The sequence below is a fragment of the Melanostigma gelatinosum genome, assembly GCF_949748355.1.
Source record: "Melanostigma gelatinosum genome assembly, chromosome: 15".
In the NCBI taxonomy this organism is placed as follows: domain Eukaryota; kingdom Metazoa; phylum Chordata; class Actinopteri; order Perciformes; family Zoarcidae; genus Melanostigma; species Melanostigma gelatinosum.
In genome coordinates, this window is record NC_136648.1 from 13408803 (window position 1) to 13434625 (window position 25823).

The 25823-nt window shown below is 43.9% G+C and overlaps 1 protein-coding gene across 1 annotated transcript in view; it reads right to left on the bottom strand.

Annotated features, from left to right (window-relative positions):
* LOC306789190 (ephrin type-A receptor 3-like) overlaps positions 1–25823 on the bottom strand; it is a gene marked incomplete at its 5' end in the record, with an annotated part of 76571 nt that overhangs the window by 26442 nt on the left and 24306 nt on the right. The window contains 5 exons of the mRNA XM_079285011.1: positions 1490–1598; positions 3486–3648; positions 5248–5360; positions 6268–6603; positions 9009–9164. Coding sequence (XP_079141137.1) covers positions 1490–1598; positions 3486–3648; positions 5248–5360; positions 6268–6603; positions 9009–9164 — 877 coding nt within the window. The remainder of the gene's footprint in view (positions 1–1489; positions 1599–3485; positions 3649–5247; positions 5361–6267; positions 6604–9008; positions 9165–25823) is intronic.

A 25823-nucleotide genomic window follows, 5' to 3' on the forward strand; every position in this document is an offset into this window, starting at 1 on the left:
TTAACAGGTTGCTTTGATTCTTACACGCGCAACCTCATAATTCCCCTCTTGATTAAAAAGAAGACGTTGATGTGTTCCCATTAGTTTGCTGTGAGTGTACGTGCCACGCGGGACATGTCTCCACTGATTACATCCCTCCTCGTCAATAGTGAATAGAGCACTCAGCCTGATAAGCAATCACCTGAATCAATACTAATGTTTTTAGTGTGTGTACGTTAGTGTGTGCATGTTTGCGTGTGTGTGCGCGTTAACATGAAGCTGATCTGGGCGCAGCTCATAGAGGATAAACATTTAGTCACAGGCCCGGTAAATCACAGATGCTGTCATCCCTTTTCCCCCTCTCCTCTGCTGACGTTGTCCCTTTTCTTCTTCGGCCAAAGAGCCCTCTCCTAACTCCAATCCTTTCATCTTTCTCGGTCTCATCTCCTTCACCCTCTTTGGCCGTCTTCGAGGCTGAGCGTTAACAGCGGCCTAACCTTCAAAGAGAGTGATCGTGGAGCGTCCATGCTCTTCGCATGAGCAATAACACAGCCCTCAGTTTCGGTGTTGGCAGCAGTATGAATGTCAAAGTTGGAGGCTCTGCTTTGACACACACACACACACACATGTAATCCCTCAGAGAGACGCAGAGCGATATGAAGTGAGACCAAGTGCGAGATTCTGCTTAATTAACCCTTGTGTGCACGTGAAAGCTTGAGCTGTTGTTTTCCTATGGAGAGAGCGAACATCATGGCAGCACTACCTTAGACGGTGCACTCAAAGTTTGGTCAGCTCCAACTTAAGACTTCTTTGTTGGTTACTTATCATAATGTGCCAGCGACAAGATTACAGCTGTCAATGGCGTAACCTGAAAACGACCCATGATGGTTCTGCAGAAACGATATGATGACCAAATAAAGGAATAAGCCAACAAGTACAAAACCAACAACTCTACAGTCCGTCAATCAGCACTTTCCACTTCCTGTCTGTGACCCCAAGTCCATTGACCACAAATATATACTTTCATTTTTAGGAAATGCTAAATACTTCCCTAAAACAACTAGGCATTGCTAACAAGTGAATTTGTTGCGGATTTGATGCTCCAGTGAGCATTTACGGCAGCAGGACAGTCTGTATGCGACTGACTCAAATAAACCGCGTTGCCTTTACATTTTCTGTACAACAAAAGAATGTGTCAGCTGGCACAAAGAAATGTCTCTTAAATGTGTTTTCAGGAGTTTTTTCACAACAATAAAGATCTATGTAACAGAGAAATAAGACATAGTATATTATTAATTAGATGGAGCAATTTGTTGTTTTTAGTCTTTTCATGGTAATTGTTGATGATAATAAAAATAAAGAATATTAACATACATACTTATAAACACCTTTGTTTAGGTTTATTGTTCTGTTTTTTATTTCCCAGCACGTCGAGGCTTCCCTGTGCTCTCGTACAGTTCATACTTGTGTGACCTTCGTGTGTCTTGTTTCTTTTCTTTTTTCAACCTACCTTCCGCTGACAACGAAGCAAGTCACCAGGAAGATGAGGAGAACGATTCCTCCGGCGATGGACACAGCCAGAATGGTGGACTGGTTAGGGTCCCCGATAGCAAAAACATCTATAAAGGAGACAAAGGAAGCACAGAGGATTAATAAACAACAGCATAAAGAAGGATGGAAAAGAAGCTGAGGATGTTTTCTGCCAGAGGAAAGTGAGGGTAGAAAAGATGAAGGTAGGCTGGGAGTAAAAAGGACAGCGAGGTGAGCGCGGCCGGGGAAAGAGGGAGAGAGAGAATGAAATATGATAGCATTAGAAAGGGAGATAAAAGACGGAGGTTGAAAAAGAGAGCGAGGGAGGCGGATGGAATAGTAAGTAAGGTCCTTGATGAAAAGCGCTCTCCCTCTCTGCATCGCCTATGAGACGTGAAAGCCATTCCCATTCGGCCGCGCTGTCCAAATAGATATGTTAACATTGCACATAACAAGGCTACCGCAGAGAACTTTCTGCAAAGATGCATTGATTTTTACGCCACACCAATCGAGCCATTACTCAAAACAAATGCCCCATTTATCTGGCTGAGCTAAGCATGAGCAGAGACGTGTGGCTGAATGTGGGTATGTGTATTTGCATTTACGTGCGTGTGTGTGTGTGTGTGTGTGTGTGTGTGTGTTGGAGAGGCAAATGAATGCCCCTAGGCAGCCACAGATGAGCATTGTTCTCCTATTACATTTGCTGTTGCAGACATATACAGCCTTCTTTAACAATCTATAGAATTGATCTGATTAGATAACCTTGAAATGATTGCTGTATTTTACAGCCCTGAACTTGACTATATGAACTTTCTGTATGAAGGTTCAGAAACAGCTTTAAACCAGTGATACCCAACAAGTGATGTCCTGAGCTCTGTGAGTTGCTTTTTTACCACCACATTCCTGATATTTGTTGCAGGACTTTGAATTACTTTCATTGATTGTTTATTGATCAAAAGGCTAATGTGTGGCCATTGTGTGCTACACAGACAGCGCAGTCTATAGCACAGTGCTATACATTAACTGATTTATCCCCCCTCTGCCTGCCTGTCTGGGAATCAATGTTCACTTTAAAGAGGCCTCTAAAGCACATAATGAAGCGATAATGAAATTGGATGACAGCAAACAAAGGTGAAAAGAACAGAGTGACAGAGGGATTAAAAAGCATCACGACCGAGATGCATCATAGTACACCCAGAGCTGTTTGGCCTGGATCGAAACCCGGCATATATTTCTCTTTTGTGTCTCCTCCTCTTGTTTCCCAAAGCCGAAGTGTGGAAAACATGTCTAAATGTAAGTAGTCCGTGTCCTTTTTAAGAAGAAAAAGAAAAGGGAAAACAAATAGTGCTCCACACAGATCACTGCTGCTCACTGGTGTGACATTATAGTTGCAGGTGGGGCGAGTAAAACCAGTCCAAAAATAGGAATCAGATATCCAGTCATGTTGATTCAAACTTCTTCTAGCCTTTTTTATTTTCCTCCAGTGGTTGGTATGAATCTAATCCTCACGATCTTGTCAAATATTATTTTTCCTTCATTGTGAAATTGGGTTGCCTGATAGGTATTCTCGGATGCTTTCAAGCCAGTGGTTCAGACACGTCGATGACAACCTACTGCGGTTTCTCTGTCTGACAACAGAACTGAATCAGCCATTCGGATGAAAAGAGAGCTATATTATAACCATCAGGTGGGTTGATTTAAATTGCTGAGCTGAATCGGACTCTTACAGTACTGTTATATGATATAATATGCCAGGATGCTGTGCTCTGCAGTTGATCTTTGTGCTTCCTCATGTTCACCGTTTACCTCTAATTATGTGGTGTGGATTGTTTTTAAAGACTGGCATGTATTTTCACTGTGTGCTACTCCAATTTTCAGCTGAAAACCACAGGGAAAGAAAAAAAAAAACTAAAAACAATCCAATTACATAAAAAAAAAAGGCAAAAACTGAAAATATGTATTAGTCATCCCTTCACCTTCGTGGCTGGTTTCCAATTCAATCTCTCCACCATAGCTCCCATAGCCCCCGTCGGTTCGAGCCCTGACCCTGAACACGTAGGTAGTCCCTGGCTTCAGCCCTTCCACCGTCATCATGTTGGAGCGAGTCTTCAAGACTGTGTAGTTCTGCTCCCGCTGATTCTGTAGTGGAAGAAAGAGCAAAAGTGACAGAAAATAATGTAAGGGCTGAAATTATAGATCTCGTCTTAAGGGTTATATAAAGAGCAATGGACTGTGGCATCGAGAGGGAAAGTCTGAAAATAATAGAAACCTTAATAGTTTAATTTAAATGTCTCCAGGGGCTACGTACTGTACACCTCACTACGTTTTCATTTGTTCATCATCGAACCATTTGGTCGGATTTATACATGAGCGTCTGTCAAGTCCCAAATCTTATCCCCTTTACACTTGGGGGCAATATGTGGTTACTCAAGTCTCGCTTCGCTTCGTTCCTCGGCTATCTTGTAGTCCTAGGTGTGTGACTACCTCGGTGAGTGTGTGTGCGTGTGTGTGTGCGTGCACTTAAAAATGTGTATGTAGGAGGATAAATGAAGAATAATTGTGTCTGTCAGTAAGCTGATTCCCTCCAGAGAAGCTGATACTCTTCCTAATGGAAGACACTCTACAACAAGGATTAACACTATTTTACCGCTAATGCCTGCCAAAAAAAGCATTTTACCGCTAATACCTGCCAAAACACACACACACACACACACAGAGCCTTAATTTCATCACCTTGGCCTTGTTTTACGAGGTTTGTTTGACAGATGTGTGGTTAATTGGCTTGGTGTGAGCAGTAGGGGAGACGTGAGGGATCGAGAGAGATGTTTGTGATGAACAAGTCATTAGAGACGGGCCCTAAGGCTAAACCCATAACCTACAAGCCTAGACAACATATAGATGAAGCGAACACGACGGGAGAGAAACATGTTGTGTTAAACCCGTTAAAAGGTTCCCCCGGAAAATTAACATTGCAGTTAATAGAATAGTTTGGCATTTTTGTAAATGTGCTTATTCCCTTCCTTGCTGAGAATCAGATGAGAAGACCGATACAACTCTCATATTTGTATGCTAAATACGAAGCTACAGCTAGCAGCCGGTTAGCTTATCTTAACACACAGGCTGGAAAAGGGGGATTTGTCTTTCTGCTGTCTGAAGCTTCCACATTAACATGTTTTATGTCCGTTGTTAATCCATGTCAACAATTGTAAAAAAAACTATTTTCCGTTTTACAGGGGGTAATGTTGCGGACAATTTCTTGGTTAAGGACCAGTAACTTCCTGGAGTCTCGGCTCGTTGGTTCTGGCTTCGTGATAATCTGGAAAAAAGCCCCTCGTAAAAAACGGCGGGATGTTGTTTTTACCCTACAAACTTGATTTATAATGTGGTAATTTGTGAGTTTAAGAGATGCTTATAGGTGGATATTATTTCACCTTTTAACACAAAAAGGCTAGTTTCCCCCTTGTTTCCAGTCTTTGTGCTAAGCTAAGCTAACCAGCTGCTAGCAATAGCTTCATATTTACCACACAGACATGGGAGTGGCATCAATCGTCTCATCTAACTCTCTGCAACAAAAGCGAATAATTCCCGAAATTACACCGTAGCTTTGAAATCGTTTCACCCCTTTTTTTTAACACAGGCTTTCTGTTACAAATCTGACAAAACAAGTAAACTGATCCTCGTGAAATTGGTAGAGTGCCCCTTTAAAAAAATAAAAGCGCGTGTGTGCATCTCTTTCACCTTCTCATAGTAGATGACCTCATACTCCACTATCGCTCCGTTGGGTCTCTCTGGACCCTGCCAGGCCAAAGTCACGCTGTCCTTGCTCCGCCTCTCCTTCAACACAACGCTCACTGTAGAAAACAAATACCAAGAGGGGAAAGCATGAGCACCAAAGAGAGTAAAGTTCAGCAGGATGAGGGGAAAAAAAAACGTGTGGGAAGAGAGCGGGCTGTGTGGGAGAGGAGAGAGATTTCAGATGGATACCCACTGTGCTATAACGAGAAGACCCTCACATCACAAGCATCTGAGGTGCTTGTCGTGTAATTTTGCTAATGAGAGCGAGCTTACACGCTGTTTTATACATGTGTGATTACAGCATCCTACGATGTCTGTATGTGTGACATGCGTGCGTATGGTGTGTGAACTGCTGGTGTTACTAAGCGCACACCCTGTGACTTCCAACCAAACCTTTACACATTAGGGCACATGCTTGTGTGGGTTAACCACCCCCTCCCTCCCGTTATTACACACACACACAGCACGAGGTTGATTAGTCATCCCCTCCCTGTCACACTTCTCTTGCACCAATTTTCCATCGTCCCACACTGTGAAAGACGCCCCCATGATCATACATGTGAAGGCAGAGGTGCAGAGGTGTCATCGTGCATCAGAGTGATGCCGCACAGCAGCGACTTTACAGTTGCCCTGTAAAAGCCTGGTGCTATTTGGGAGCGCGCAATCAGGAGACAATTTTGAAGAAAAATACTCTCTGATCCGTCGCATTCGTAGTTCAGGCTGATGAATACGTTCTTCCCAGAGGATTATATTTTCTTTAAAAGTGGATATCAGTGGAGTCATGCAGAATCTTTCTTGTCGTGTTTTTACTGCAATTTAAATCAGAAAACCCAGTGGCACACATAAACATCATTCTGTGAAATGATGTGTCACCGAATACTGGTGTTTTGACAGTCATAGTTCAATTTGGGGATTTGGTTGTTTTACATTTACATTGCGGCCATTATGCGTGCATGTTCTCGCCTGTCTGTGATGTGGTGACATTGATGACCACGGTTCCTCTTGGTGTCGGACTTAAGTCCGACACTCCATTCTGGCTCTCAACGGTGAAGCTGTAGTTTGAGTCCGGCTGCAGGTCGGTGACCAGCACGGTGGCTGACGAGAGGCCGAACTGTCTCGGTACAAAATGGATGCTGCTGCCACACGGTGTGCACTTCCTGCCGTCACCGGAGCACTTCCTGCAGTGGAGGCTGTAGGTGATGTCCCCTCGGCCTCCCGTGTCTCTGGGCGGCGACCACTCCAAGGTGATGCAGGTTTCGTTCACCGTGGAGATGGGGTTCTCTGGAGCAGATGGAGGACCTGAGGGAGGATAAAGACACAGATTTATTTATTATATTATTTATTAAATTATATTATATACCGTTTAGATTCAGCAGAAACATATATCGTGTTTGTGCCGTCCCAGCATGCACTGGGCGAGCTGCTAGACACAACCTTGCATTTACCACTCATCAGTCCCAGCTCACGGAACAGCAACACTTTTCTTCCCCAAACGTACATTCTCCAAACGTGCATCGCATGTATATTACTAAAGGTATTACAGTTTCTATTAAGAACAAAATTCACATTGATTAAACTAAAAAATGAATTAACTGTCTCCTGCCAGAGGGTGGACACTAAGCGCTTTATTAATGAATAGCTGTGGAACGTACGGTGATTAAGAGGCCTTGGTTGATTGTAAATGGGACGGTATGAGAAGTTATTACACTTCCGAAGTTTAAATCCATCTTTTAAATATAATTCACATGATGTTAAATACTTGGCGCTCGACCGCGGGGAGGGTTTAACCATGTGAAGTTCACTGATACTCTTCAGGGCTGCACTGCAGACAATCAATAGTGAATGGACGGTGATCTATGGAGAGTGCCTGGAATAATTTTCTCATGAGTCAGGTACATTTTATGATTTAGAGCAGTTAAGTTTACTCTGAACGTCGGCTGAAATGATGAGTGTATCACACAGTCAGGATCCGAAAAGTGTGTCGGTAATCATATTCAAAGAGGCGGTGACACATCTTTAGACGGAGTGTGTTAATGTTGACACATTCAATGTAGATGTGTGTGAAGAACATTTCAAATGGTTTTGTCACAATTGAAGCAGCATACTGATGTTTGATCATATACACTAAGGGGCATTTTGTCTCCAAATAAACCTGAGAGGTCAAATTCTCGTGGATGTGACTGCATATGAACAACTTTATTGTTCGCACTCCCATGTAGATAGTAGAAATGTGACCCTCCCTCTTCCCCAGCGCTTTCCTGTATCGAATATGGGGATTCAAAAAAATGTGAGATTGAATTCAAAGAAATTCAAGGGCCACAAAAACGTGTTGTGTTGGACAGTGGATACCTAACTTGTATGGTGCTCATACACCAAACCACCGGCTCTGTACAAGGTACTCTATCTATACTGCGGAGGGCCTGCATGCACGGACTTGTTGCTTCAGGTACCCACCATGTGTCTGTTTTCTGCTGGAGCCCTCAACCTCGCTATGTCCACTCTCAGGAATGAGGAGGATGGGGCAGCTAGGCGGGGGGGAAGGAGGCCATGGCTATGGATAATTGAGGCTGATGGTCATAAATATGCTGAAAGGGTGTGCTGACTGATCCTGTTAATTCTGTCTTTTTCTTTTCTCCAACCCCCCACTTCCCTGGGCCACACTTAAGTGTCCATCATCTCATCCACTGATCAGCCTTTTATGACATTTAAATTATAAGCCTCTGATAGTCCACCATTTCCCCCCGCTGTTCTATTCTTTGCCTGTGCCTTAAGTGTCCCTCTCCATGTCGCTCCATGACGAATTCATTCATCACCTTTTCTCCTTATTTTCTCATTGCCCCCCCTCTCCATCCTCTTCACGGCCGGGCATGTCTCTGCGTGTGCCCGTACATATTTGAACTAACCGTTACTCATTTCCAGCTGATAACACCAACCGTCACACATCTCACCTGCTACAACGATTAATGGGTGTAATCTACCGTAACCTGATAATGGGTTTGTGTGTGAGTGTGTGTGTGTGTGCGCGCACAAGTGTGCACGTGTGTTTCTCCATATTTATCTAGTTCAGCCCCAGCATGTCACTGTCCTTTCCCACCCCCACATCCCTCTGTCCAGCTCAATCCATTCCTCTCTGTCTCTCTCTTTCGCACAATCTTCCCTCCTCATCCTTTCTATTCTCCTCCATCACTGTTCATGAGGATTTGGTCCGATCCCCCTGGCTCTGGGATTTGTGTGTGTGTGTGTGTGTGTGTGTGTGTGTGTGTGTGTGTGTGTGTGTGTGTGTGTGCTGGCATGAGAGACAGACAAATAATAAGAAACATCATCAGATTTATATCAGAGTATTACCCATACCAGTGTTCTCATATGCGATATATGTGGTTCGTAACCACACAGCTAATAGACATGGATGTGTGTGTGTGTGTGTGTGTGTTTTATGTAAGTATCTCTAGTGTTGTCTAAAACAATAGCAGCTGAGTAGGAGGACAATGTATGGAGGGATTATAGATATAAATGGAAAGAAACCATGCAATGCCAATTTTTAGAGGAATACATTGCAAACCAATAAAATGAAATGTAAGCCAATCATTGCTACTTAATGCCATTTTATTAAATGAAATATGTACACAGCCAAATGCAAATATTTGACTCCACTGAATGTAAAACTTGGTATGAAGTTAGCTTCCGTGTGAGTTTGTATCACTCACGTGTGCAGGCCATGGAGCGTGGGTCCGTCTCGGCACGATAGAAACCTTTCTCGCAAACGCAGTCGACAGCCTGTTGCTGCGGGGACGAGCTGTGAGGAGGACATTTGGTGCAGTAGGCATCCGTGGCTGAAGCTTTGTAGGTACCAGGTCTGCACGCTGGAGTGAGGAGACAGATGAACACAGGGTTAGAGGCTGCGCTGTTTTGACCCTTTAAGACTTTTTCCCTTTTTCATGGACCGGTGAAGTCTGAAAAGTTGTGCCAGAAATGCTTTCATAGGATGAATCCAGTTTACTACAACTCATATCATATTTTTGTAAATCGATTCTGTCACTCACTATAATATTATACTCACAGAAGTAATTGCTGAGCTGTAATTGTATGTGTAATCATAACGCCGCAATTATGCAGTCAGAGGATCATAGAGGTTTTTATACAAACCTGTAGCCATATTCAATTTGAAGAAGGCAAATGGTGAAATTATTTCCGAAACTGCCAGTTTTAAACATCAATGTGCTTTCAGGTGCATTCAGTTTCAGTTTGTCCTCTAAATAATGTGGTTTGAATAAGAATAATCTTCTTTACAACCTGTACTAACGTTTCTTTTCCCAGATCTCATCTTGGTGAGGACAATGTTATCACATCTGATGAAATGATGCCGGAAGAATAAAACCAACTTTGCACAGCAGTAGAGTACGAGGGAAAGCAGATACTCAAAAAAAAGATGAACGTGTACAAAAACATTATACGGCCTGAGGAGTTGTACTACCACAAATGTACTACATACGCCGATAAGTCACACGATGTGCCGTGCAGCACCCTTGTAAAAGCAAAAGTTTGATTTGATATATTGTGACATTAGGTCGACGTGAGATCCTTTCACATCAGGCTGAAGGCCTGTATAAGCACAGGGCCGTACAGTACAATAACACAGTGCAACAGCACAGCAACTGTCATTCCTGTTATATAAGATTTAGATCTTCAGGCAACCGGGGGAACAAAAATACACAGCCGCAGTCACAATCACATAATATTACTATTGCTACGGCTGTTTCAGTGGCTGCATATTAGTCATTATGTGGAGCCATAAAACTGTGGAGGGAAAACCGTGCTTCCGCTCAACAGGAGCAGTCCGCTGAAACAGATTGGGGACTTGAATGATTTCCCTTTTGCATCCAAGGCAGTAAAATGGAATTCCTGACTTTCCCTTTGGTAATCTGAATATAGATTACACATGTTTTTATTTATACATTCATAGGCCTGCTATTCCCATCTTCGCAAGCCCTTTCTGCGGCGGCGGTAAATAGTACGACGGTGTACAAAACCCTGTGTAAGAAAAATGAGGGTTCCAAATGCAATTCCATTGATGCCTTGTGTGTATGCATGTGTGTGTGTGTGTGTGTGTGTGTGTGTGTGTGTGTGTGTGTGTGAATAGGTTGGATCAATGATGCGACAGAATCCGCCAGGTACTGATTGCATGTTCGTGTGCTGAGTGCTTGTGTGCGAGAAGGTGTTAAGTATGCGGCGTGTGCGTGATTGTGTGTGCTCGCAGCTGATTGCTTGTGCCGGTGGTGAAGGTCATGGATTTAATCAAGCTACACGTCACTCGTCCCAGAAAGGCTGTAAATTATAACACGCACACACACACACACGATCACAGGTACACACGCTTTAAGTTCTACGCCGTGGTTAACCTGCTGCGTAGAGCGATGGAAAAGTGGCCTAAAAGTAGTGTGTTTTCTCACTGTGGAGGTAAGTTCTTCCACCTGGACATTGTGCGCGTTTGCTCGCATGCAGACAGTATTTTTAGGCAAATCATTCATCATAGGGGAGCAAAGTCCACTAGCACAATCCCCAAAAGACCTGAAAGAACACTGGAAAAGAGATGTGTGTGTGTGTGGTTGTGTGTGTGTAGGTGCAAAAGAGAGAGAGAGAAAGAAAGAAAGGAATGGAAAGGGAGTGATAATTCTCAAAGGGTTTCTGCTCTCTTTCCCCCTTCCTGTGTGTGTGTGTGTGTGTGTGTTCCTGTTGGCTGGGCTGTTGGAGCAGGGTGGAAAAGCAGCTTTTCTCCGGGGAGTTTCATCCGGAGAGTCCTGGCTCCGGGCGCTGGCCAACCACAGAGGCACAAAAGGACCCGGGCGCTAGAGGACGGACAGGGCGCCCCCATGCCTGGCGTCCGAGCAGCTGCCTGATCGAAAACTTTCTGCAAGAATGGCGACTTGGCTGCTTTCCAGTGGAGCTTCCTTCTCCTTCCTGCTCTGCTTTTCCACCTCGTTCTCACTCCTTTTTTTAATCTCTCTCTCTCTCTCTCTCACAGTCCCCCTTTTCCCTCTCTCCCACTTTTCTCGCCTCTTTTTTTTCTCAAGCTACTCCCTGTGTGCGCCCCATGGGAAATGTGTTACTTGACTTGGTTCCCTTATGATTAATGATTTACCACAGATATGAAAAAAGGGACAAGGAGGCTGAGGCAGTGAGACAGTGCTCTCATAAACACACACTCACACACGAAGCAGACACACAGAAGCGCCAAAAAAAAGTTTCGTGAGAAAAACTATGTTGTAGAACTATGAGCTAACTCTAAATTTGCATAATCTTGAAAGTAACAGTTGACAATGCTGTACAGTATCTAGGGTGTGTGTGTGTGTGTGTGTGTTGTGTTTCTTCCAAAGACAAAGAGTGGCCTCAGATCCAGTGTCTTATTAAATATTCATCCGGTCACCAGAGAGACTTTGTGTATTTATGCCAATCGATAGCTCTTAGATATGATATAGTACTGCTACTCAAGACCCACCCTCAGTCACCACTGATTGAGGAGGGAACAGCCCAACTGTTTGCTTTGGGAAAACACAACACAGTATGAGCTGATTTTAACCCGTTCTATTTTATTCTACTCTTTTTAGTGCTGCAACTTATTTATCGTAAAATGCTAGAAACTAGTTAAATAAGCTATTACAGTTACCGAACCACAGGGATACGTCTTTAAAAATCTCCAATATATTTATTTTGTCAATGGGTCAAATGGCTGCCTGTAATATAAATGGGTTTCGTACAATAGGGATGAACCCTCCGGGAATTATCATCCAACTCTGCGGTTCCCCGCAGTTCTTCAGATCTTCTCAGCGTCTTTTAACTCATTGTTTGGGTTTATGGCTCTCGAACTGACAGTTTAGGTTTACTTTCACCACACATCAACCATGTATTTTTAGCTAAATGGTTAATAAAACAGCCTGCACTCTACCTGCCCAGCACCAACAGCCGACAGACGGACTGAGCGGCGAGCTGCTGAACATCGTGGGGCATTTAGCAGCTAAATCGACAAACATTTGCCTCAGCAGGCGGTGGAGAGCAAATCCGAGGTCAAAGGAAAGTAAATATTTGACTTGCATTCGACTAGAACCACCAGCTGCTGCCAAAAGGCCTCTAAAAGAAAGACAAATCACCGAATACTGTTTTATTTGACCAACACTTCAAAACCCAAACGTATTAAAGAAATGCTTAGAGCCAAGAATATAGCAGCAAATCCTCACATGCCAGAAGCTGGAACCTGTGAATGCTTGGCATTTTAGCTTGATAAATAACTTAAAAGAATAAATCATCTAAATAACAAATAAAATAAAAATGACTGTGATGTACATTAGAACAAGTCTCCACAGAGAAGGAAGCCAAAATAAACTGCACTGGGAGGGGTACCAAGTGTCCTCCAACCACACACACACACACACACACACACACACACACACACACACACACACAGCTCAGTGTTTAATACATGATTGTTAAAAATAGAGAGTAGAATACTGAGGAAAAGTATGTTATGCTTCAGTCAGTGTTGAGAGCACTGACTCTTTCTGGCATCAGAAGACTTTAGCTGCGTTTATGTGTTCATAGTTACACCGTGCTACAATAAGGTGTGTGGGTTGCTCGTGTGAATGACACGGCAGCGGCTGACCGTACCGGTACTGGAAGAGTGCACGCACAGAAACACAAACCCGATATCTTCAAAAGTCGAATTACATTCAAGCAGGCGACTATGTACGTATGCAAAATCACATCAGCTGCACTTTTCTGAAACAAACACTGCCTCTGCCTCGTTGGAAGCATTTCCTCTCCGCCACTTCCCTTTCAAATGTTTCTGGTTTAACTGTTAATTGCTCCGCTCTCTTGCTTTCTGTCGCACTCGGGGCAAGTCAAACATTGGCTCCTCGCCATGAAAGGGCGGGGAGAGGAGAAACCTGGGGGGTAGAACGTGTGTGTGTGTGTGTGTGTGTGTGCGCGTCTTTCAAGAGGGATAGTTGGTGGTTCATCTCCCGTGGGCCAGTGTAAAGCTTGCTGGCCCATGGGAGATGAGCTCCATAATGGTCACCATGGCAACAGGCTTTCAAGATGGAACCCTTCTAGTACCCCTCGAGTGCCACAGCTCCTCGGGCACAGATCGGCCTGTGTGTGTGTGTGTAGGCTAATCAGGCGCTAGTTGAGACCAGCTACTTAAAAATTGATAGATCAAGCGTCAGTGGAGAAATTTGACGAGATTGAATCTGACTTCCTTTACTGCCACCGGGGTCTCATCTGTATGTGTGTTTTGTTCTCGTGTTCATTGCTGTGAAACATGCTTGCGGTCAAATTGACATGTTTTCATGATAAACAAACTTCAACAAAAGTTAAAAATAACGTTGCACCTTTTTCTGTGAAAAAAAAAACCACATTCAGGTTCAAAGAAACCGTTATACGCTGAATGGTACTCCTTTTAAAAGCTGCAAAAAAAGATGTGCTGAATAAGTATGGCTGTGTGTGTTTTTGTGTGTAGTGTGTGGGTCTGTTTATAGAGTAGAGAGCAGTGCAAAGTACATCAGTGCGTGTGTGCGGTAATGAGTAGGTTTGTGTGGAATAGAGATATCAGTCTGTTTTGGCCCCCTGCTGTGAACCTCTGATCTCTAATTGGAGTTCATAACAACCTTTAACGCCATAATATTCACCGTAACTACTAATCCTATGAAACACACACACAAAACAAACACATAACTTCAGTAATTCTGTTTGCCTGTTTTGACATTATGTCTTCTCGCTAATTACCTCACGTTGACTGTGTGTGAACAATTACACTCAACCACATTACAGCCTTTCGGTGCCTTTGTTTTTGTTGTGGCATAATCACCACATCAGCAATGTTGTAACACCAGTGAGTTCATTTTAGTCATGTGGCCTACACTGTATTCCCTACAGTAACACAAAGGTTCTAAAAGCATCTGACCTCTCTCTGAAAGATCTCACCACAAATGACTGACGACAATCCACAAAACCGCTGACAACACACACAAACTTAAACATTTCACCATGGATTCCGTTGTGCAACACTAAGAGACTAATGTCAGCAGCAAAATGAGAGCAAGTAAAAATATGTTTTTTGCTTTTTTAGAAGAGCTTGATAAAACATGTATTGAACTTTCACACATTTATTTTGAAAACTATAAAATACTTTACCTATGGGCATTAGAAATTAACAGTGAGCGATGTTCCAGTTTAACCCAACTAGCAGGTAATTGACCAGCTGGTCTTTTAAATAAATTGCTAATTTATCAGCTGTAAAAAACATAATTTGCATTACAGAGCTACTTACCATGTTTGTGTGGCTCTATAGTTTTGCACAGCATTAGGTTTATAACAGAAGACGAACTGCTGTGGACATTTGCACATTTTACTGTTTGAACTTGGCTTTTCCTCACCGGTACCAGCACTTCCCTGCCTCCATACTGAGTCGCAGAGGAAGGTAAACCCACCTGAACTAACTTTACAAGTGAGCCCAGTCTTTGAAACGAAATATTGTTATGTTTGTTCATGGTTTAGGTCAGACATTTAGAAATTTCACATTTCCCCATCTGAATTGTGTTACCGACGGGAAGGAAAGGGCTCTGTGAAATACTGGTGCCTGAAAAAAAGAAAGGCATATAATGAGAGTAAATTATGTCATAAAAATGTATCGTTCAAATTTGTACAGACAGCCTTTTGATGTTTGTCATGGAGAGAAAAAAATCCAAACATAGAACGGGTGTTAAAATAGCGTTCCAGACGATTTATTTTAGATCCTGTGGTGTGTGTGGATTCATATGGGTAGATGTTTGGATTGGCTGACAGAAAAGTGTCCCATGCATTTTAATCATAAGAATTTCAATAACTGTGCTTTAATAATTATATTATTTTGTGCGTGTGGTGTGTCGGGAAATGATCAACTGGTAGAAACACAGACCAAGTCTTTTACCTACTCAAACAGGAGTAGTGCGAGTGGGACTAGTTAACCGTATTGACACCTATTATCCCAATTCAACCACAAGTCGTCACCAAAAGAGACAACAAATGGGGAAATGTCTTAAAAACTGTATTCCGAAAGCAAGTACCGTCTCGTATAGCAGCAATTACTTTTGCCAGACCTTTGTTATGGGGAGACGAGGCAGGATCACATGGTCGCAGAGCGGGCATGAGATATGAGCCATATCCAGACAGTAGACATAGGCCTCTCTGATTGACCCCCCCCCCCCCCCCCCCCCCCCCCCTACCACACACACACACACACACACACAGGGTCAGACCAGATATGAATGGTTTGTGATAGCAAGTACATGAAGCACATGAGTACACTCAGGCTTCGTTCTGATCTACTGTCTGTCTTCTGGACACCAGCCAATTACTGAGAGCGGCCAAGGGGAACTACGGGATGAAGCTCTCCCTCTTCCTCATTCTGTTCATCACTGTCTTTCTCTGTTCTGCTCTCCCTCCATTCATCTCCCTGTTTGGCCTCCTGTCTGTCTATTTCTATTTTTCTGCCTCTGTCCTTTCTGTCTTTCTCTCTCCCTTTCTGGCCGTCTCTACTTTATTCTCCCTGTTTGTGTGTGTATGTATGTATGTATGTATGTATGTGTGTGTGTGTGTGTGTGTGTGTGTGTGTGTGTGTGTGTGTGGGTGTGTGTGTGTGTGTGTGTATGTATGTATGTGTGTATGTGTGTGTGTGTGTGTGTGTGTGTAGGTGTGTGTGTGTGTGTGTGTGTGTGTGTGTGTGTGTGTGGGAGTCTGCCTTTGCCTTTGTGTGTCTTATTCCCCAATGGGCTGTCTGTCATACGTTGACCCTGACTTTCTGCAGAGCTCCTGCACAAATATTTACTCTCTCGCTGACAGGCACATGCACACACATACACAAACCCCTCCAAAAAAAAAAAAATTCGAAGGGAAAGAGAGCGAGCTCAATTTCAGTTAAATTAAAGCAAACGCACATCTACACGCACACTTTTCTAGTGGTAACCCCAGCTGATGGCTCACTAATTCTGAGCTGGGGTGATTATCCTGCGGTGTAAAAACAGATGAAATAGATACCAGGTGTGTTTCTGTGTGAGTGGGATCATTGACGAGGGACAGAAAGACAGAGCGAGTAAGAGAAGGAGAGAGAGAGAGAGAGCATGACAGGTCTATAGAAGGAGTCTGTTGGGAGTTTGCTTCACAGTCTGAATAACTTATTCTTCTGTCTGTCTGTTTTGCTATCAAGATAAAAGGCCGGAGGAACACAAAGATTCACCTTTCCCTTTTAAACATAGCCAAGCAGACCAGTAAAAACAAAACACACACACACACACACACACACACACACACACACAAAGCTTAAAATACACAGGTTTAAACCTTCACGCACACACGTTTTCTCTCCCCAGGCACACATGTAGCCGAAACACCTTCCATAAAAAACCCAACCTACAGAGCATTAACACACAAACACACATCTTACCTCCCCAGATACACTCAGAAACACACGCACACACACACCACGGCAGCAAACGTGCCCACATCGGCCGTCCCCGTGACCGGCAGTGTGTGTAGGAGGAGCTGTGCACCTCCTTTCCTCACCCGCGTTATTTTCAGTTCATCACTCTCAATAATTCATTCTCTCAGGCGGAGGAGGGAAGAAGAGCCTTTTTCTCTATGTCAGTCACACACACACACACCCACACACTTTCATGCAGATGTACCTCAAGTGGGAGGGTATATTCTAGCTGTCTTTAATCTGTGGGTGGGCTCTGGTCGACAGCTTCAGCCGCACTCTCAGCACAATGACAGGTGAAAACCTGAACTTGTATCTTTTCTTCCCATTCGCGGGAGAAGATCACAGAGACGTCATATAGAATGAAGCACTCCACGCACAATACTGCCCTTACCCACCTCCTTGACACCACAGAGCCCAATCGGCATCCTGCAGGAAGTCAAGGGTGTCGCATACAAAAGAATCCCCTCTTAGAAAAATAGCTGTTACATGTTCCTTTTGTGCTCTCAATAACAAAATCGCCACAGTTCAGGGCAGCAAGAGCTTTTCATCTAACACATAAATATTGACAAAATAATTAAGTCTATCGGCAGATCTGGTTCATGAAGCAGCCTCGAAAGGTAATGATGCTCACAGACCTCGATGATGCCCTTTCAACTTAGCGCTGGATAGAACAGAGTGGCAATTTGAGAGAAGAGATTCTAGTGTTTGACGTAAACATCAGGATTTGTGCTGCTATTTTTGGACTCGTTTACTTTTAGCTTTATTTAAAAATGAGCAAAGCTGAGGTCATATGTTGGCCTGAGCTGTGTTACATGTGTGCATCATTTCCCAAAACGTACACGTTTTTGTAATGTATTTAGTTGTAACTGACAGAGGAACAGAATACTTAGCTTGCAGGTGTATTTAGCATACTAGGTGTGAGGTCAAGTCTGCAGCCACCTTTATTAATACTGCAGCAGCTGGACTAAATGGGCATATTTAAAAATGAAACACAATCTGTCAGACCTGTCATCGGGTCTTGAGTAACAAATTGGAGTTTGACCGTGGTTACATCTGTACTTTGTGTTTGGAGCAATAACGCCTGTGCTACCCAGGCCCAATCAGTCTGACGGGCTGATCGTACATCTGGAAGCCATCCATAAACTAGAAAGAGAGGGAGGGAGGGAGGGGAAGGGGTCAATGGCTGTCTTCCTGTTTCCTGTTGAGCAGACCCGCTGGCTGCCTGCATGCCTCCTTTGCATTCAGTCGCACACACATCTTAACTGGATCTTAGATCTTAACTGGAGCAGACTCAACACTGATTTAACACTATAGAAATATGAAAATTATGAAGTTTCCCCTGAGTGCGCACATGTTTATCCCTAACTGGAACTCAACAGCTAATGGAACGCATCCAATTAATGGCAACTGTACCCAATGGAGACACGCTCTCCCGTCTACACGTCTCTCTCTGCCTCCGTCTGTTGGGAATAGTGCTATATAAGGACATGAGGAGTTGAACCGTTTCTCAGTCCTTGGCCTGCTTTTCCTCCTTTTCTCCGAGGCTTTGTTCACAGAGTTCAACCCGCAGCACCCAACTCAGCTGTGCTTCACGAGGGCCCGTCTCGCAAAAGCCACCATGATGTCCTCGGGTTTCGAGGACGCTTCAGCAGGGCAAATGCGTCCTGGTGCTAAGGTGACTTTTGGCAACTCTGCTCATGTCGGGCAAGAGATCTGCCACGGCGAAAAAGGAGCTGTGCTGGGAGGAACTGCGTGAATCGACATTATCTGGGTCAGTGCTGTGTGGGTATGTCGACAGGGACTATGGTGCGTAGAGGATATAGCGAGCGCCTAAGCCTTTGTGATTTTGTCATTTATTCTAACACAAAAGAGAGGAGATGAGAAAGAGGGATGGGGGAGGAAGGGATGGAGTTTAGGAGGGACATGTGGGAGAGAAGAGATAAAGGCGTAATGTAGTAGAAGTGAAGGCAGGCTGACGGACGAGCAGCAGGAAGACACGCACTCCCACGGACCGGTAGAAGGACTCATGACTGGCCTCATGATTTGTCCTTTAAGAACATCTGGCTAGTAATAACACCCCACTGCCCGACACTTCTACAGCTTAATGCCCTAATGCCTGCAGCAGTGTACACACACACACACACCGCATACACACGTTATTCTGACTGTTTACACACAAACATCTCTTGACTTGCTGTCTAAATCCTTCTGTTAGCCGCCCACTCCCATCCTAACCACACCTTTGCTCTCAAGCTCCCTGAGCTGCCAACAAGGGAAGAGCAAAGAAATGAGAGCGCTGTGTGTGTGTGTGGGTGTGTGTGTGTGTGTGTGTAGAGGTGTGTGAACATACTACATGCAGGAGGGAGCGCTTGACCTTCAAAAGTCTGTATGTGATCAACATAAAAATGCTTACTTTACCGACCGCATCACACATCACACTCACATATTTGCGGGCGCGCTCACACACACACACACACACACACACACACACTTCTGTTAGGATCGAGGAAAAGATCAAGCTCTGTGTTGGAGAGGCTATAAAGAAAGTCAGAGTCCCTCCTGAGCTTTCAACACACACTCACTTCCACAGCCCTCTTTAAGTGAGTTCAATCTCTTTCACAGGTGCAAAGATTAGGCTTTTCCTACATCTGTTCCCTGCCCAAACCTTTCATGATGAACAGAGACTGCAATCCTCTTATGAGATATAAAATGTAAAAGTCCATTGTGTGTATATATATATGTGTGTGTGTGTGTGTGTGCACGGTCATGGTCTTTCTTTTATTATATGCATGAGTGCATATCTTGATTGAGCCCTAAAAGCACATGTATCATATGACTTTTTCTAATCCGAAAAGAATGTTTTTTCTCCTCCTGAAAATGACATTGTGCAGGACGTAGTTATTCCTCCCAAAGGCTATGATCTCAAAGCTGTGGTCAAATAGGGTTGGGAATGTGTCAGTGCTAAAGCGGTGTGGTGTTTTCCTGCCTCTAATCGTTTACATGACTCTACCTCAAAGGAATAGTTCAACATTGTGCTGTTTTTTTAGCGACAATCTGTTTCTTCATCTGGTCGACACTTCTGTCTCTTGCAGGAAGTTACCGGATACAGTTGGTGAGCACAGAGTTTGGTTTCGATCTCTGTACAGACCCACGTGATGCCAAACCTGCCAACCTTGCCGTGACGACAAGACTTCAAGAAGTCACTGCGCTCGACCAAGAAATGTTCCCGCGCATAACTCTCCGTTACACTGCAACGATTGATACAGCGTGTTAATTGGTTAGCTTTACAGGCGCTGGAGAGGCGGACTTTGCTGTCGTTGGATAGATCCGTACGGATCACGGATCAACCGTGGTCCTCTACACCACTAGTCTGCATCCACAGCATTCCAAATGAACACATAGCTGACAAGACAATTCGCACCGGGTCGGACGCACATTGGATTTGTTCCTCAGTGATTTTTCACTTTGGTTTTGGTCCAATTTGAGAAGTGAAAAGAACAGCGGGTGAGCTAAGTGGAATCAGTATGACGAGAGTGGTGTGACTTTGACAAGTTCCTCTTGTAAACTCAGTTCCCGCTTAATTTTGGCAGCATCAAACCGACACATGAACACGAAGGGAAGAAGGAGACCATCAGACAGATATAGCCGACGGACAGACAGACATGTCATGGTGACCTATATCACTTTTGCCCGCTGAGAAAAAGAGAGAGAGAGGGGATGAGAGCAAGAGAACTGGTGTCGAGGTGACAGGTGTCTGTCCTTCTCCACTCCGTCTCCTCCATCTCTCAGGCTTCTGAGGCAGTAATTGGTGCTGTCAGACACACAGAGAAGGACCGGACACACACACTCTCAAACACACGTCTAGTCACAGCTGCACACACATACACACTCCTGCCCTTCAGCATGTTCCTCTAGGCCGGGCTTAAGGCAGGAGAGGTTCGAAGGGAGAATTCACTACATTCCCTACCAGCTGTGAGACAGAGAGACAGCAGGAGAGGGTAAGGGAGTACGAGGTGGAAATGGAGGGGGGGGGGGGGTAGACGAAACAGTGGCAGACAGAAACAGAGAGGGAGAACAGAAACAGAATGCACAAGAGACTAAGACACAGAGAGAAAGGAAAGCAAGAGAGCGAACGAGACAGGGGGGGGGGGCTTGGGCTGCACTGACAGAGGCCTCTGCATGGGGTAGACGAGGGTGAGCAACTGTATGTGGCAGGCAGGGAGGGAGAAAGAGTGTGTGTTGAAAGAATAAGAGTGTGTGAGAGAGAGAGGTTACGTAACTCCACTGGTGACAAAGCAGAGGAGTGTGATATCATGTGATGGAGCAGCAGAGCCAGAGAACTCAAAAGAAATCAAACAGGGATTTAATGTACTTTGGCATTTTTTGAGCCATTGGGATTTAAGCAGTTCTTTCAAATACATTTACTTCAAACGTAAATAAAAGACCTGTTACCATGTCTGCTGAGTCAGGACGTTGTCTCTATTTCCCCTATAATCAGATAACCAAATTACAGTTTGTTTGGGAAATTTAAATAAATGGTACATCATCCTGCAGAAATACATCCCAATTACTCAACCTTTTTAGAAAAATGAAGTGATATATTTGTGAGCTGTTTTTAAAGGACTGACTGAGGAATGAATTTATTTGGTTTGGGATTTTGAATGAGATTATCCAAAAGAAATATCAGTATATCATGATCACTGTCAAGAAGCGTGGTAGTTTCGTGCTAGACCATATTTCCCATGAATCACATTATTTCCTCTTTCACAGTCAGATATTACTTGTTTGCAATGTAGGAAAAGTGGCCCGCCTGAGCAGCACAAAACAATTCACCAGGTTTAATCGATTCCATGTGTCCAACAGTAACGACATGAACAGATACACACACACACAAGGCTGTGCCTAACGTTAGGGAACAAGAAGCAAGCAGGGGGTGAGAAAAGAGAAAAAGAGAAAGATGAACCCGCGATCTATAAATGTTTAACGAGTGAAGACCGAGGAGATGAGGGCTGCGAGGAGGAGGAGGAAGACAGCAAGAAAAATGGTGAGGTGAAAAAGGAAGACAGTATCACAAAAGATGGGTGAGGAGAAAAATGGGGGGGGCATTGCGAGAGAGAGGTGGAGAAAAGTCCTATGATAGAAACACACACCAGAGCAAGGTTTGAAAATAGCAGACAGGAAGGGAGAGAGCCAGAGAACGGCTGTAATTGGAGGTGTCTGGTGTTTGTCTAACACAGAGAGGCAAGTAATGATTCCATTAGCGCCTCACACCGAGAGAGGGGGAGACAGGGACACAGAGAGCGTGTCACACAGGGACAAAAAGAAGAGACTAGAGATACCAAAACAATGCGAGGAGATTCACACAGACCATTAGAACATGAAAAAAATGAGCATCAGAGCAGCTAAAAGGTAAAAAAGAAGAAGAAAAGAAAACAACCGCACACAAAAAGAACAAGAGAAATGGAATGCGAGGCGTCCGTGAAAAGGCTTGTTCACCTGAAGATAATTACAAATGCCCCTCCCGTCCTTTCCCCAGCTCTCAGCCATTCCTCTCTTTGTGTGACGGCGAACGAGAGAGGGTGATTTAAATGCATTAGCGGAGTGTGTTGTCCCTATGGAAGACCGGCAGACTGTGTCAGGGCAGGAACCTTTTGTTTGCAGCGCCGAGAGGACTCTTTAAAAGCCTGGCCCTTGTTCTCTCGGGGACACATTAAAGCGCAACGCGCAGGGTTGTTGTACTTCTCTGTGTCCTCTCCCATGTCTTTGTTAAAAGCAGGCTGATTACAGATGCAGTTACATTAGCCGGCTAAGTGGAATTTTGACGAGGGAAGGAAACAATATCAGAATACAGGCGCTTGGCGGGCGAAACAGCAATCGGCACCAACGCCATTTGGATAAAAGACAGCTGTTTCCCCAAGGTGGTTTTTTTGGCATTTTCTCACAGGCGGCAAACAAAGACGAGATGTGTTCGACTGCCGTGCGTGGAACAGCACATTCTCCTGCAGTACGATGAGGACATTTCATTGCCATACAAATCCTGCCCGAGATTCCACAAAAAGGTTTTTCCCTAACACTGAGTAGGTGGAGCAGACAACCCTGCGGCGGAGAGGTTTAAATTCACCACGAAGGAATTCAAATCTGTTGGAAAATGCTATTTGATTGTTTCCAGAATAATTGCTACGCCACGAAATATGCCTTGAAATGAACGGAAACAAAAGACCCGGCTTAGTCTCCCGTGTTGCAGACACCTGTTTTGCCTCCAAAAATACAAACACACACGCATGCACATCTGTATTGACCAGTGGTGTATAAAGTACTCAAAAGCCATACTTGAGTAAAAGTAAAGATACCTTACTGGAAAACTACTCTAGTAAAAGTAAAAAGTCACCTATTAGAATACTACTTGAGTAAAAGTCTTAAAGTATCTGATATTTATTGTACTTAAGTACAAAAGTACTTAAGTACAAAAGTAATTTTCTGATATTAAATGTACATCATAACCTGAACATTGAAGTACAAGTAAATGCTGTTAATAAAAAAGCAAAGGGTCAGAATTTTGAGAATTATGAAGTTTATTCTTTTAAGTGCTGTGTTCACCATGACCAAGGACATGGAGCTGTGTTGACAATAATTGGGTTGGCTGTGATCCATCCAGGAGCAACAATGTTCAACATAATATATTGTACATAAGTATACTTTTGCATCTACTATGAACGTATCATCATAATTCTCTGAAAAGCAATATGACACTGAAGGAGTTGTAACAGTGCGTTTATAAGTATGCTCATTCCGACTAGAGGATGTAGAGGGCAAATGCATAATATTATGTTCAGCAAAAAATATCCACTTGATGCATCAGGTCAGTGTTTAGAGAAAGGACACCTGCCTTGTAAACTCCTATGGGCCTGATTTGAACACAATAGACAAAGGTTTTGCTCAAGCTGAATCTGCAATTGGGCGACTGCTACCATCATAACTCCATCTGATCATCCACAACATGACTCAAATATCAAAACATGATCAATACTAAAGCAGCACCGAAAGTAACAACCCAGTCATTACTTGAAACTGAAACATGTCCTGTTCATCTTCAAAAGAAGTTGGTTTTCAAAATTGCGAGAATTCAGTCTCGCTCTTCTTGGGCTGAAGACTAGTCCTGCAATGCTAAATAGCCTTTCACAGGCCGCTGAGGCAGGTAGAGGTGTGTTCAGCGTCACACACAGCTTGCGCACAGCTGCGAAGGATTTCACTAATGCTAACGCTAATGCTAACGCTAATGCTAACGCTAATGCTGCGCTCTCTCGGCTCCCGTCAATCCTATGGTGTCACAACTGTCAACACTTCCTCAGCTCACTAACTCGCTAGCGATCCACTGGTGTTGGTCTTCGTCACCACCGTAGTTTGTTGCGGGAGTAGCAGGTGCTTCCATTTCTGCTTCCATCATGAAATCAGTCATCGTAGAGTGGAATTATACTCAGGTAGTCGCCCGCGTTTATAGCATGTAGCATCCTGGGAATCAAAACACTGCAGCTTTGAGAGCACTTGTTTGCAATTGCGCATTAACGTGACGAACCAATGATTTAACTTGCAAGCTAGGACCACTGATTCACCAAACCTGCTTGCATGCAGTCTGTGTTCCACCACAGTCACCGACGCTGATCTCATGATTCATTTTGTTTCTAAAGATAGATTTGATTTTGCAGCGAGTAACGAAAGTTTCAGGGGAAATGTATCGGAGTAAAAGTACCGGTTTTCTTTGCAAAATGTAGTGAAGTAAAAGTAAAAGTAAACAGAAATATAAGTAGTAAAGTAAAGTACAGATACCCAAAAAAACTACTTAAGTACAGTAACGAAGTATTTCTACTTCGTTACTATACACCACTGGTATTGACCATAACTTCTGAGACGAGGGACACGTATATTTCCTGGGCTCTGACCTCAGACTGTCAAAGGGAAACAACACACGTCTACAGCACACATTCACTTAACACACACACACACACACACATGCGCTTAATGAGTTAAAGCCAGCTTGTTAAACGTGCTGACCTTGATCTATTTATTCTCTACGGAGGGATAAGACTCGGGAGCAGACTGATGAGGTCATGGAGATCACTGAGGTCAACCGCCAGACTGAATTTAAATAAAGTTTCATAAACGTGTCATTTTTTACAAGACATGCATGCAGCTAAGCATTTCACGATTGAGATGCAGCCACAATCTGTGCACATTACCAGTCTGCAAGCACCAGAGTGCAGCTTCTGTTCCTACTCACTTGTCTCTGAGGCCCAACTGCCAAGTTTTCTGGCCGTCTTGGCTGCTGCTCCTCCAAAACAACTGAAATTGCGTTATGTGCACCGATTTTCCAAGTTTGCAGTGATGAATATCTATGAATCTATTTTCCTTTTTCGGGGAGGAAGCGAACCCGTGGGGACAGGTGACGGCACGAGTCTATTGCAGCTTGCACACTCAAATGCATGCACACTCAGTATGCACACACGTACAGATGCACACATACTGCACGTGGCATCTGTGGAGTCTTACGATTCAATAACCTGCCTCCTAAGGCATACCTTTTCCTCTCCTTCAACACAAACACACATCAATAAACACTTTCGCACACACACACACACACGCTCATACCACACTCCTCTACTCTGCGGGGAAAATTAGATATTCAGCTCTGACAGGCACACACTAAAATATTAAAAAAAGAAGAGGAGATGCCTTAAACAACTCCTACAGTAACCTGCTCTCTGCAAGAATCAGAATCAGAATCAGCTTTATTGGCCATGTGTGCTTACGCATACATGGAATTTGTCTCCGGTTTCCACTCCGCTCTCAATGTACAAACACAAATTTACAAGAACAAGAAAATATATGTATGAAGAATAAAAAAGGGCAGCAAAAAAAGTAGAACGGATGTAAGTATAGACTTTTAGCTATATAAGCTATGAGTATAAATATTAGGGGTGTAACGATACGCGTATTCGTATTGAACCGTTCGGTACGAGGC